General features: G+C 45.2%; 1 protein-coding gene across 3 annotated transcripts in view; it reads right to left on the bottom strand.

Annotated features, from left to right (window-relative positions):
• Window positions 1-1,993: 1,993 nt before the first annotated feature.
• Window positions 1,994-14,593, bottom strand: part of LOC106745953 (retinal guanylyl cyclase 2) — a 54,152-nt gene continuing 41,552 nt past the window's right edge. For 2 of the 3 annotated variants that reach the window (XM_014622019.1, XM_014622020.1), the window contains exons 12-23: window positions 14,018-14,098; window positions 13,748-13,924; window positions 12,015-12,174; window positions 11,373-11,522; window positions 9,910-10,081; window positions 9,376-9,516; window positions 8,872-9,064; window positions 8,143-8,314; window positions 7,580-7,850; window positions 6,386-6,397; window positions 4,788-5,356; window positions 1,994-3,940 (exon numbers count right to left, since the gene is read on the bottom strand). In XM_014622019.1, coding sequence (XP_014477505.1) covers window positions 3,690-3,940; window positions 4,788-5,356; window positions 6,386-6,397; window positions 7,580-7,850; window positions 8,143-8,314; window positions 8,872-9,064; window positions 9,376-9,516; window positions 9,910-10,081; window positions 11,373-11,522; window positions 12,015-12,174; window positions 13,748-13,924; window positions 14,018-14,098 — 2,349 coding nt within the window. In that variant the 3' untranslated portion in view covers window positions 1,994-3,689. Of the gene's footprint in view, window positions 3,941-4,787; window positions 5,357-6,385; window positions 6,442-7,579; window positions 7,851-8,142; window positions 8,315-8,871; window positions 9,065-9,375; window positions 9,517-9,909; window positions 10,082-11,372; window positions 11,523-12,014; window positions 12,175-13,747; window positions 13,925-14,017; window positions 14,099-14,593 lie in introns of those variants that run through there. The other variant, XM_014622021.1, reaches the window with a different exon arrangement.

Here is a 14,593-nt window from a genome sequence, read left to right as displayed (position 1 = left end):
TATTTAACATTCTTCATGTCAACATCACACTTTTATTTCGTAGGGTTTACTTCCTTCTTGGCGATTTTGAACTCTCGGAATATACACGACGACAATTCACGATAGTGAGTGATAAGCAACCGAGATAAACGATTAGAATCGCGGAAGAAGCGACGTACGTTACCGAGCTGCCATTTCGGACGGAATAAAATATTCAGTTCTCAAAACTTTCTGATTTTTAACCTGATGTGCGAAACTCGAACTGGACAATCGCGGACTCTACTCCGCATTCGCTCCGTCGCGGGATCTGATACGATCGAGTTCGCGCGTCATCGAAGGTTCGTCCAGGACGCTCCGGAATCGCGATGATACGCGTATAAAAAAAACACGCTCGTTATTCCGACTGTTCGAGCTATCCTGCAGAATCTCCGAAACGAGGCTCGTCGAAACGAGGTGGAACAGTTTCCAAGGTTTCCTTATCGGAGCGAACTTTGCGGAGAATTCGCGTGCCGCGCCGAGGTGTACAATAAAAACCCGGCAAAACCAACGGCGTAAAAGTACAAATGCGAGGCGTCGCGCGAATATTTACGAGTGTTATTTACAGCTGGCGGCTTGCAGGCGCTGCTCCGATGAATGGCTGGTATTGATCGTATCAGCGGACTTCACATCGACGGAACGACCGAATCAACGGCCGGAAAGTACGCGAAGTTTCGCACGCATCTCGAAGTCAGTCCACGACGTCAGCGTTTGACCTCGAGGGTCGCGCCGAGAAGCAATAGGAAACTCGTTCGACGAGAACGATCGGACTGACTCGGTTCTCTTTAACGTGAAGTAGCCGCACTCTGCAACGCGCGTCTCATCGATTTGTCATTAGCGCGATCATTACCTTGCGGTACCTGGTTGCCTCCGAAGAGAAACAGATCGAGCGAGACATTCTTCCGTTTCTCTTCGGGGTTCCTTCGGAATACTTCGTCCGTGAAAAATCAGCGCGTGACGAGTCGCGCGGACGAAGGTCAGAGGGACATTTGGATTTCGCCAGAAGAGTCTCGAGTGTTTAACAAATTTTACGCTTGAGGTTTCCGCAGTGTGGAGAAACGCCGGGCTCGGTTTCTCGGTTGGGTTTTTTTTCGCGTACTTGCCTCGTGAATATTTCAATTCGCTTCACGGAGAGTTTGACGAGTCAATTTCTTCCCTGAGAGAGTGCTACGAGAGTGCAAACGAAACAGCGCGGAAGCGGCGAAAATTTGGTATCGGGTCGCCAACGGCAACGGTAAGCGTCTCGAAATCGGCGAAGCTCTTACGCGATTAGTCAGTTTCGGATACACACACACACACACACACACACACACACCCGAGACTCTCCGACGCGCTCGGAACTTCCGAGCGATCTTCGGCGCCATATCGACAATGCCTCGCGCAATTTTACGGGAAATTACTCGTTCTCGCGGTACACTACTCGTCCGTAACTGGAAACCTCGTTTATAGCTTGGCTCATCTGCCCCGGCTTTAAATTTAACGCTGAGTACTACGGCGCTGCAACTACCTCTTTACACGGACGCTCGCGAGTTAAAAAAAAAGAAAAAAAAGTATACGGGGCAAGGAATTTCATTTAACGCGAGACATTTGACATTTGACGTCGTCGTGCCGACGTCAGTTACGTTTGCTCTCTCTCTCTCTCTCTCTCTCTCTTCTCCTCTCCCCTCTCTCTGTCATGGCAAGGGATTGGCACGTAGTTAGTTATTTGTCGTCGTGAACGTAGAACTGTTAAACTTGCCGTGTAAAATAGCGTCGGTACATTTCTAACGTTCAATGGAATCTCAAAGTTGACAAGCGGACGTATAATGTCGCGATAATCCCGTCAGTTGTTCAAAAAATCTCCGGTTTTGCCGGTTGAATTTCACTCACGTTGAAAAATCGACGAATTGATTTCATCAGGAGACTGTCGAAATTAAAAAAAAGAAACGGTAATCAAAGCCAGAACTGATAGAGATAATGGTGGAAATAAAGACTTGGGTCGTTAATTAATATTTTTTATTAATAGACTGACGAATAGTATCTGACACTGTCCGAAAGTATTGCGGAATTTTTAAATGGACACCGGGCTTCAGGATTGAGTTTGAAGGGACGGACGAAAGTCCAAATGGACGATATAACGCTCGAAGTGGGATTGAATCAGTATTCAAGCGTTATCGCGTAGATCATCCGGAAACTCCGGGAAAACCGTGCGTACGAAATTTGAATTCGAATCGTTATTTCTCTTATTTCGCCTGGAATTACTCGAGCCAAGTGAGCTGTTCGAGCTCCACCCGAGAGTTATTCGAATCTTTCGAATATATTCGAGCATTCGCGCATGCAAACGCGAAAGATGATCTCGTTTGCAGTCCTGCGTCGAAGTTAATCAATTAGTCCGTGTTCTGGCGCGATCGTCGTCGGAACCGATGCCGAAAACTGACGAGAGATCAGCGCAGTGGAGATTGTCGTCCGCGATAAGGGGGTGCTCTCTTCTACTTCCGTTGTTATCGAACGGCAAGCGAAAATGAAAGAGATACAATCGTAGCCGCGCCCACAATTTCTCGACGCTTCGATGCGCTTAAAAAGAAATCCGGTCGCATCCCGCATGGGTACTCGACGCAAAATTCTCCGGCATCCGGGAGAGTGAAACGCGGTAAAAAGTTTCGCGTTAAATCTAACACGTTTCACACGTCCCAAACGGCCCACTCAGATCGTTAATTTAACACAAAGTAAATATGTCGAATTAACGCAAATATTATATCCAAAATCAACGAAAAATTAATGCGTTAATCGATATTGAAGTATAAAACGTCCTATTTTAATATTTACACATGCTAAATATCGACGCAACGTAACATTTTGAACGTAATGTGTTAACACTCGGGTATGTTAAAGAAAGAAATAGAAAAATTTCAACGAGGAGCAATTTTAACGCAAGCGGAAAATGTTTTTATCCTGTATCCGAGATACTGTGCGTATCCGGGAATATCCCATTCGGATACATTCGCGCTCTCCGAGACGCCTGAATGCTGATTCGACGAGAGGTGGTGTAGTCGGCGTCACGGAGCGACCGGAAGCTGTCTCTACCGGTGAAACTATTGAATACCCTGGATCGACAGGTACAAACACACAGGCCGGAGGGAACTCGACGATCGGATCACCCGTGAGTCCTTCATCGAGTATTCCTTTTCTTCTTCTTCTTCCTCGGCAATTACTTGTGGAACGACTTATACAAGCGCTAATGCCATCGAATTTCTAATCCGTTGTCCGCGCTTCGCGGGTATTTCGCGATACACTAATACGATGTACATTCAGATAAGAATATAGACGGAGCAAGCAAACGAGCCACGAGTCAATACGACGGTTCGTTTTACACGCCACGGCGAAACGCAGTCTGAAAAGTGGTCGAGACCTTGAAATCTTGAGGAGGAATTACTGCGAACGGTCTTCTGGGTCGACGTTTCTTCCCCGGTCGGCGGTCTGTCCAGCTCCTCGACATCGATTCACCTCGATTACTTCAGTTTTTGTATTTTTCATTGCAGCAGCTCACAGTATGTTTCGCTTCGGCGACGATGCGCTCCTGCGTGAGTCGTTTGTGTGCTCCAAAAGCGCGACGCTTTCACGCACAGGTACTACGTTCGATTTTGTGTTCTCTGCATAAGGTTCGGGTTTTCTCCCGAGAAACATCTCCGGAGGCCTCAGCGTAACGAGAGCGACTCGACGGAGAGGGAAACCGAAGCGGCGTTACGATAGTTCTGAAGAAGAGGTCCAGGGGTGGCCGGCACCTCCTCGATCCTCTCCAAGTCGTTGGCCGCGCCTGCGCTGTTTTGCTTGTAGAGACGAGGCGCCGATCTCTGGCTGCTAGACTGCTCCGAGATTGCCGACGTCGGCTCGTCCGGACGGTCCAGACTGAATTGCCTCTTGAGTATCCGGCATCCGGGACCTTTCCCTGGAATCAGAGATGTCAGAGTTCACGGTGGCATTTGGTAGACGCCGAAAATTCATTAATGCCAAACTCAAGAAATCTTGGAATTAAAGAAGATGTATAATCTAAATCTATCTGAGAAATTGGCAATAATTTAGATGTAGATAAATTTTAAATGTACATGGGGAAAAAAAGATTGGTTGAATTAATGTGACAATGAACTAATCAAACGCGTTTTGATTGAAGGAATCAGAATTTCTAGTTTTTATGAACTAAATTTGATTCTTAGGATCAGAAATTCTGTCCTCTTCAACGAAAACGCGTTGGGTTCGTTCATTGTCGCGTTAATTCAACCACCCTTTTTTCCTCGTGCACAACAAAAAATATCGATCAAAGTTAGGGCTGTTCGAAACTATATTTAGAAATTAAGATCTGAAATTAGGATATTTAGCGCTCGTGCATTCACGAGAAACATCAATTTGTAACTGGACATGTTTAATTAAGATCTTAAAAATAAACGAAGTCTGTGCACGTCAATTGACGCTAAATTTAATCTTGAAAAATCGATTCTTAGGCCTGTATTAATAATTGTACTTGAAACTTAAAACTTGTCTCACGTGAGATACGCAGATTTTAATTCGGGCTTAAATCTGTGAGTTTTTTATTTAAACAATATATCTGACATTGTGTCTGTAATTGCAATACAATTGGAAAACTCACATCTAACTCTGAATTCTGGACTGAGTGATCTCACGTGAGACAAGTGAGTGTCGAGTAATAACCATTAATACGGACTTTAGATTTCAAGGTGAGCCAAGAGTGAGACACTGAGATCTGTGATGCGAGATTTTCATTCATCGTGAATACGTACCGTGATGCTCGTTGGGCGACAGACATCTGTAGTAGTTGTACGGCGTGCTGAGGTCTTTCTCGTCTATGCAGCCGGCGAGCCTTCGAAACCTCGGCGGTTGTCGGTACGTCGCCGAGCTGGCGATCGACGTGAGCGAGCTGGTGGACGCGCCGAGGACCGTTGACGTCGGCTCGCCGCCGGACGACATCCCGAGGGAGACCTGGGTATCGCCGGATGTGCTCTTGGTTACGCCGTGAGACTCGCACGTCTTGGTGACCGTGTCTTGTCTTCCCGACAGCACCTCGATGAAGTCGTTGTTAGACTTCAAGGAGTAACTGGACAGCAACGTGCGTTCGTCGTGCACGGAAACGGCGACCTTCCTGGTGCCGGCCTCTTCGAAGGACCCGGCTCGACTGTCGCTGTTAGCTAACCCGCTGCTGACTGAGTCGTCCCTGTTGACCGTGGCCTCGACCGCTATCTCTGGCTCCTCGTGCGTATCGTCCTGCGACGGGATCACCGGCAATTGCGAGCCAGCTGAGTCGCTCGACAATCCGCTCTGGTGGCTCTCCAGGGTCAGGCTCTCGTCGCGCCTTCGAAGGTTCAGGGGAGACTTTGAGTCGCTTGTGTCACTTCGGGGTTCTCGCGATAGTCGATAAACGCGAGTCGATGTGCGCCACGGCGGTACAAATTTTTATTTTTCCATATCGGAAAATGGAGAAGAAAAAAATGAAAATGAATATGTATGTGGAGAGAGAGAGAGAGAGAGATGGTAACTAAAATTCGGTGACTGTGAAATTGGGTTACTTTGGTGCTGCGGATACTTTTTTTACGACTCTCCGATCTGAAAGAGATTTCGGACTTTATGTCGTATTCTGTAGTCCACACTTTCGAAGAAGAATAGGATATCTCGAACTTTTGTTTCACCCGAGTCTATTTCCGTTCTATGCCGTTCAACGACATTCGTGCGCTGAAAGTGCGGACGTGAGAATCTTTGGGGAGGGGTGGGGGGATTTCGATGCGATAGGCATTCCCGATACCGGCGGACACAGGTGTCTCGAATGGGTGTTTATTCATAAGCGATGTGGCGCACTTGTATTACGCCCATAGAAACTCGCAGAAACAGGAGACATGACTTACTAAAGGTTACCATAGTCGCGACAGGAGTGATATTATCGTTCCGCCGAAAAAGAAATGACTGTTTTTCAAAGGAAAGATAAAGTCGAGCGGCGATAAGAGAGGTGAATTTGAAATTAAAATGAGATCTTGACGTAAACGGCATTTCGACGTCGGCATTTCGAAGTGGAGGCTCATTCGTGCGCCATTTCAGTTCTACATTATATGAGAAAACCGAGAGGGATCGATAATATTTTTTATAAATACATACCTGAACCATTACCGTTTAAATAAGAAAAATTGACGGACGCGTTATTAGACAGAATGATAGATAGACGGGGCGTTAGAAAGAGTTATTGTGGGAGCATATTGACGCGGTGAACATGATATATTCAAGCCCTCTCGCCGAACTGTATCTGACGCGGTCCGTGGAAGATTGATCAAAATGTGAAATGATATGATCGATTCGAGAACGAGTCGACTGATTTCTTTACGACTCTACTCACCCGTGGTTCTCCCTGAGTATAGCGGCAGAATGGCAACAGATAAAAGGATTAAATATCTGGAAAGTAAATAGGACAAATAAAAATACACACACTATACCAGAAATTCGAAAAACTCCTCCACAAATTTCTCTATCCAAACTGCTCGTGTAGTCGAGGGAATAATGATTACATGCATATAATTAATTAATATTTATAAGTAATATCTCTAGTTCGTTATTTGATTCAAATACAATCTCACGCCAGCAGGGATATGGTTTTTTTAAATATTTAGCATTCAGTGAGAGTAATTAAAGAAGTCGCCGAGAAGGAACTTCTCAGTTTGTTCGAGAGTAACTGAAAGGCGTGCCGCTTCCGTCGCTCGCGTGGAAACCGTTCTCTATTTAATTCTTCAGCTCAGCCGTCGCTGAAGGAACCGATACGTCGATTTCACATGGCAATTCTTCTCAGATTTGACTCCGTCAGCCGCGTCGCCGTTTGAAAGGTTGCGCGAAGGGTCGGGAAAACAGACCGCATAATATAAGGCGTTAATCCTAAGGATACGCGGCTCTTTCCTTTTCCGCCACGCTACGCAAGTAGGTCAATTTTTGCCCGTGGGTATTGTAAAGAAAAAAAAAAAAGGGGAAGAAAATAGTTCTCGCGCGAGTAAACTTGGCCGGTACATATCATTTTTACGGATACGTCGGGCAACTGAAATATAAAGTGTAAAGTAGTAAAAGTCCGCGAGATAGAGGGGGAGAGAGAGGGGGAGAGTGAGAAGCCGCTGGGAAAAAAACTTAACGCGGCGGACGCGGTAGCGCGCGAGTCGGGAACTCGCGACTTATTGTTACATAATTAAAAACTCCCGGGCGCGCTTCTCTCTCCCTTCCTCCGGTTTAACCGAGGAAACAGAGCGCTCTCGTTGATTAAATAAAACCCTCGTCTCCGTGACGATTCGGAATGCGAGAGGTCGAAGGTGCCCGGTGGGGAATTTGCTCCCTCGTCGACCGAAACGTCCGGACGCGGGGGTCGAATATAAAGAAGGTCCGCCGCCGCGATAAATTGAGCTTCATAACGTCGGATGTTGCGTCGGCGTTAAATCACGGTGGTATTGAGACGTGCGTCTGCCGGAGGAAGCGCCCGGGACTCATCGTCAGTGAGTCGAGGCCCGGACGTCGGTTTCTGTGTCCGAAAAATGTAAAGAGCGATGAAGCTTACCCGAGGGGCGGCGGCCTGGGCAGCTCCTTGTCGAAGCCTTGCTTGCCGAGCAGCCAGTAGGTCGGCATCTTGCCTTTCCCCTTGACATCGGTGGGCCCGCGGTATTCAATGTGGTATTCGCCGACCTGCGTCAATCGATCTCTCGTCGCCTGGCTGAGATGGATACGCCACGGCGCGCCGGTCGACTCCATCCTCGAGGCGGTGTTCACCGTGTCGCCGAAGAGGCAATAACGCGGCATCGTTAGCCCCACCACGCCGGCACAGCATGGGCCTGGGAGGGGGGAGGAAGAATTCCTTAACCCTTTAGCGCTCGCTCGCTCGCGCGTCCCCGGATGGGATATTCATGAATTAAAGAGGGAGAGGATGAAGAGGCGAGGAAGAACCGTTTAGCCGCTTTCCGCGATTCCCGGCTGGCGGGAACGAGCCGAGCGCCGATTAAGATTCATTATAACGCTGCTCGAATTGATCGTTTTTTTTTGTGTCGTCATTGATATACGCGAAGGTTTTGGACTTTTTTTCGCAGCCTGGGCTCAAGGAAGATCGTTCGCAGGGTGGTTGCTAACCCGTATGAAGACCGATGCGTAGCCGGAGCGGCGTGTCCGGCAGATGTTTTAGCTTGAACTTTCCGCTCTGGTGCAGCAGGTCAAGCGCCATGGTCGCTACTTGGGACGCGTGATCGGGTATTCTCACGGGACAGCCACCCACGACCATGTAAGCGTCACCAATAGTTTCCACCTGTGATATTCGAACACACACGTTGTTTCGGTATTATCGGGATCCGCCGATCCTTTGATGTAATCTGATTATCACTGTGTTCGTAACGCGCGCGCGCGCCCCTCTCGTGTTATCTGTCCATTAATACCGCGCAGTGCCATTTGTGTCTTTACTCACGGGCGGAAGACCGGCCGGAAGCGAAAGGTGTTTTCGTTACTCACGTGGCGTAGATCGAGCGACTAGAAATTTCGTCATTTGTTGTAAGCTTGTGTACCTCGGAGAGAGAGAGACCGTAAAACGCTCGGAGGAACGATTGTGACAAACGGGAAAATCAACAAAGCGTTGTTTACATTCCAGGGGAGAGGGAAAAACAACTTTCGCGCTTTTGCATTTTACATTTTGCATTTTATTTTCTCGCGTATGCGCGCGAGACTCCCCCGGCTGCATGCAGCGTTGCGTATAAATTAGTTCGAAAGAGAGAATATTGTTTAATTTCATTCGATACGCGCGACACGACATCGGGGAATAAATTCCGCGCGGGGAAACATTCGGCTGCGCTCTTCCACGATTGGATTTACCTTGTAGACCGTGTACGCGTTAATTGTGTCGTCGAAACAAGTGTACAGATCGTTGAGGAGATCGACCACCTGAAAGGGCGTCGAGCGCGCGGATATCGTCGTGAAGCCGACGATGTCCGAGAAGTAAATCGTGACCTCGCGAAACTCCTCGGGGTCGACCGGCATGCCGAGCTTCAGTTTTTCCGCGACCGAGCTGAAAAACACCGAAGATTGAGGCTTGATTTCTCACCGAGAATCTTGCGACATCGATATTTGAAAGGGTGGAAGCGGAACGTGAGATGCGAGAGAATTTAATGACATTGTATCTAAATGAAACCGTTTAAAACGTTAAAGCGTTAAACGTTAAACGCGTTAAAGCATTTCTCATTCTCAATTCTCAAGACGAACGAGAAGGGAAACACAACTGAGTACCCCGTTGAAATATCAATGGAGTGTAAATAAGTTACTTTCGATCAAATTGCATTCGCGAGCTTCGCGGGTACTTCGATATTCCTGTTCGTTTACCTAGGCAGCATTCTGTTCAACAATTGCTCAGTCTTTTTCTTCTCCATGTCGAGCTGCTCGGTACGCTCGCGAATGAGTTCCTCCAGGTTGTTAGAGTACTTCTCGAGCATTTGGAACATCGTGTCCACGAAGTTCACTTTTCTGAAAATAAATGACGGGGTGACTGATGGCCGTATATATCCATTCAACGGGACGTATACTTTTCTCGCGCTAATGAGCCTCGCTTCTTCTCTCTCTCTCTCTCTCTCTTCAGCGTAATCAATCATACAGTTAATTACGCGTAACGGATCACTGTACAATGTAGTTAATTATTGTTATTTAATTAATTATTGAGCCTTATCGGCGCGCGGTTTACAATCGGTACTCGTCGGAAGGGGATTGCGCGGCGAAATCACTCGAGCTATCGAATCCTGATTAGATCCATGAGAAATGGATTTCCACGGCGCAGCCTTTATTGACGTTCCAGGCAAGGGTATATCCGGGATATTTCCGCCCCTGAGGGCACAATACCTCGGGCTTGGATGGTGGTTTTACCTTCCGTGATTGAGCTTCTTGAAGAGATCGTGCACGTCGTCAAAGTCCGGTCTCATCTCCTCAGTTTCCGCCCAACACTGGCGCATGATGTTTATGGCTTCCGGCGGTGCAGCACCCTTGCTGACCGACGGTCTGATTAGCGGCGGTGGCTTCATCACTTTCTCGATTATATCTGCGGGATACGGAACATGCGGTCCTCGGATGTTAGATAGCATCCTGCTTTTAGCGCGTCACCGACAATCGACCGTGTCAACGCGAGATTTCCAAGTTTCCTACTTCACATTCGACTTGTATTCGCACAATCACGAACAATTGACGTTAATGGAGCGGAGAAGGTGGCAATGAACGATCGAATCTTTGAACTTCAATGATCAAAAAACGATCTCCTCGGGATTTTCTGCTTACGATATTTGTTAGAGAATTTATTGATACATGTTACAGGAGAAGCACCAAAACTGACATAACATTTTGTTTTTAGGCACAAAAGCCCTGTTAAGGTGTAAAATTAAAATTGATGTGTATAAACGCAAACCAGCAACATTTTTCCATCCAATATATGATTTCCAATGTATAATAGTCTTATAAAAATTATTACATATTTCCTTGCAAATAATTATTTTTTAAGATGGTCGAGAATGACATTTCTAGAAACTTGGACCCAAAACCGACATACCCATGGTATCTATAAAAAATGATTAAAAAAATAAAACAAAAGCATTGAAATTACATTATTTTGTACATTTATTATATATCTTACTTGTTATTTTTAATCTTATATATTTACGTATTTTGTATATTATTAAACTTTTAAAAACTTGATGACAATGATATTATTTTATTATGTGGTGTCTTATCCTTTCCGACTGTCTTAAACAAATAAATAAGGAAAACAAGAAAAAAATCCAATCACCGGTAACATCGACTGTATTCTATGAAACATATGAAAATATTTACACAGCCAAATTCAGATATATCGATGGAAAGACCAATAATCTCAGATATATCGGATTATAAAACAACCTAATTTTCCTCGCCTGGTTCGATGACAGATAATAGATATTAGCACAAATTGTTTAAAAACATCAAAGTTCGCGTTATAAAGTATCATTATTAAATAAATTATTTACCGCTGGTAATGGTGTAATTTAATTTGTGTAATTTAATTTTCACAAGAATTTGAACAAAAACTTCAGCACAACGAAAAACCAAGTGACATGAATAACACAATCGAACGCGCTTACAAACAGAAATTGCCGCTTCAATTACTCCAACTACTGTGTATACAGCAGATGAAATTAATATTCTGCCCGACAAAGTTCAATATTTTACAGCAGAGAAATATGAATATGTTTACCATACCTACGTATGTCAGTTTCAGTGTTTCTCCTCTGTGATTTTGGAACGACAACTGGAAAGAGACTTTTAGTATTTCGACGTACTAACAGAAATCACGCGGATATTACCTTCCGGAGACAGGGCGAGCATACAAAACGGTTCTCCGCGGACAACGACTTCCTGCATAATAATTCCGAAACTGTAAACGTCTCCCGGTTGGGTCCCCTTTTTCTGCAGATTCGGGTGCCTAAGCAGTTCCGGCGCGGTCCATAACAGGTCTACCGAATAATAAGCCGGCGGTTACTATCGGAATTAATATCCGCTCGGATACGCGCGCTTAATCGAATAAAATTCTAATGGCGCGCTCATTAGCGGAACGCCATTGTGCGCACGGTGAAATCTCGCATTTTGCTTTAAACGTCTTCAATTAGCGGAACATGCCATCAAACTTTTAATTAGCGTGACTTTGTGTAGTAGCACGGCTAATCGTATAATAAAATTTCCGAGTAAGACGGGAACACTTGATAACGGAGTTTGACAAGCGTCAAACTTCGCTTAATTTAAGTATGCTATTAGTACAAGAGCTATTAATTTGCCGCAGTAACAAGAATGTCTTTGCGATTTTGTATAAATTGTCACAAATCGCTTTGAAATTATTGAAGTTCCGATTTAAAGAGTTGTGTCGTGAAATATATCATGTAAAACGCGTGCGCGTCGACGGAGGAGGTTTTAACGGGACAACGCAAGAGAGAGCGAAACGAGCAGCTTACCCCGAGCTGTTTTAGTCGGTGGTACTATGTTCTGTGCTTCATAAAACGCAGGCAGGCCGTAATCGGTGACTTTCAAGACCCATCTCGCGTCGATCACGCAGTTGCGCGAAGTGAGATAGCCGTGAACACGCATCGGGGTGCCATGCAGGTATTTCATCCCCTGAAAACATAAGAATTCCACTTGAAACATCGTAATTCAAATTGGGGTGGGAGATTTTCGGGCCATCTAATAGTAATTAAGACACCTTAAATCTTAAATATTAATAAGGGAATTAAGTAGCAAATCTTCGACAACCTTCAAAAAATCGATTTTTGGAAGTTGGTATTTTTTTAAGTACAAAAATAATTAAGTACAAAATGTGTAAAATGTGTACAGAAAGAAACCGAAGAAGTCTATGAAAAGAATGTAAAAGACGTTTTTTCGCGAAAAGAAACCGAAATGAACGGGTTTCCAAGCCTTTAAAAGTATAGTATAAATAATTTAAGAGGAGGTAGCAGATCGACAATCTTAAAAAAGTCGATTTTAAGAGCTGGCGTGTTTCTGAAATACAAAGTGTATAGAATATATACATCAAATTATATTTCCGGCAGCTGTTAACAAAGTTATGGAGCGCAATTTCCGCTGTGGCACGCTAATATACGTCTCGAGTCCTTCCTATGTTCTTGAATGCATTACGAACATATTCAAGAACGAATGGGAGAAAGATTCTGTGGCTGTAAAAAGAATTACGAAGGCCTAGACGTAGGTAAAGACAAGAAGCGACAATTAACCCTTAGCTGACACACGTCAAAATAATAACGTACGTGCTATAGGGGGTATTTTGGACCCCAGCGAGAAAAAATGTGTATAATTATTTTATTTATCAATATTGGGTTAAGCCTCGACTAATACTAGGTGACGTCACAGAACCAAATTTGGCGCGCAGCTATGGAAAATTTGCGTTCAAAAACACACTGGGGTACTTTTAACCCTGTGTGTCAGCTAAGGGTTAATTGACAAATTAATAACTTATACTTATTATACTTATTACTTGCAATCAGACGAAGTTGTTAATCTGTGGACGAAATGAGAAAAGTAATTTGGGCCATGTATTATTATTATTATTGTGTGATATGAACGGACGAACAATTGCACAGCAACAGCTATTACCCACAAAGCGAATTTATGATGTGATTGGCAGTGCGTGAACGCCGCAAACACCTTGGATCAATATAAACATAAACCTACTCTTCATGACGCAGGTGCTACTGCAATTAAGCTAATTAATGCGGATTTAAACAATAATGACTTATTAGAGCGATGCGTTGGAAGTTTCTCTTAAAACAATAAAAGACACGATATCTCATCAATTATCCGACCGATTTGAATCAGTTTTTAACAGTATTTTCTACACTACTTTATTTTGTCTTTCACGTAAGACTTTTTATTCAACGTGTCTAGTTTCTTCTTATTAGCAAAAATATCCGGAATATTTTTACGAAAATTGCGTGTTTGCTTTCAAACAGACGGAGTTTTCTTAAAAATGCACAAATCGAAAATCGGCTACGTGGAAAGAAAGATTTAAATTTCCTCTTCAAATTGGTCACGCCACTGTTACATTCAGACCATCTATGAGGCGTTCAAGACACGTTCAAGACACGTGTCCCACAAACAGTTTCCGATCTTTGTCGAAATTCTTCCGTCCCGCGAATCCCCCACCTTCGTATCGTGTCGCAACCCGTGTCCTACTCACCCGCACGAGATCGGTGAGCAGGGATAATCTGAAAGACCAGTCGAGTTTGATCTCGTCTTGGACAAGCACGTCCTCCAGGGAGCCCCTCGAACAATATTCCGACACTAGGCAAGGTCTCGTAGGTTCGTTAAGGCATCCAATCAGGGGATTGAGGTTCTCGTGCCGCAGCCCGTGAATCTGGCCAAAAGTGGAAACGCGAAATTAGTGGGATCTGTTTCGGGCGGATCTATCTCTACGCAGAATTATGAATAAAAAGGTGTGTGCCTTTACCGTGACCAGCACGTCCATGGCCTTGTTCTTCAGTTCGAACGTACCTTGAACGGGCAGCTCCTTCAGTTGCACCAAGTCACCCTATTAGAAATCAGAACGGTGCGATTAACCGACCGACGTCGACACGGTGCATCCTGTGGGCCGAGTATCCTGCGACCTCGGTCGTTTCGGTGACGGCATGCTCGGCGGCGCGCGGTTTAAGTAATGAGGATTTACGCCGGCTCTTACGGGATATTTCAATACCACCTTATCAATCTCGATTAGACGCGAGAGAACGTTCTTATCGGTCTGATCTTATTATGGAAACTGCGGCAGATTAATCAGTGTCACGATATAAAGGGAAGACCCGTCGTCTGCGTTTGCGACGCGCTAAAATGAATATCGATGTGTACCTCGGAGTATATTCTTGGCGCCTCCGCGCATAATGCCGCGCGCGTGCGTCGAGCGGAAAATTCGCGGAAGTGATCAACGGTGAAATTGACGCGCGAGGGTGAGCGTGGCCGAGGTGGAACGTCGATAAACCCTCGAAAGCGCATTACGAGACATCTCCGCTCTTACTTTCATTGTGTGTGCGTT

The sequence above is a fragment of the Dinoponera quadriceps genome, unplaced genomic scaffold, assembly GCF_001313825.1.
Source record: "Dinoponera quadriceps isolate SergipeBrazil2010 unplaced genomic scaffold, ASM131382v1 scaffold1872, whole genome shotgun sequence".
Taxonomy (NCBI): Eukaryota; Metazoa; Arthropoda; class Insecta; order Hymenoptera; family Formicidae; genus Dinoponera; species Dinoponera quadriceps.
Note: the sequence above shows the minus strand (reverse complement) of the source record. Positions and strands in the feature narration are given on the sequence as shown.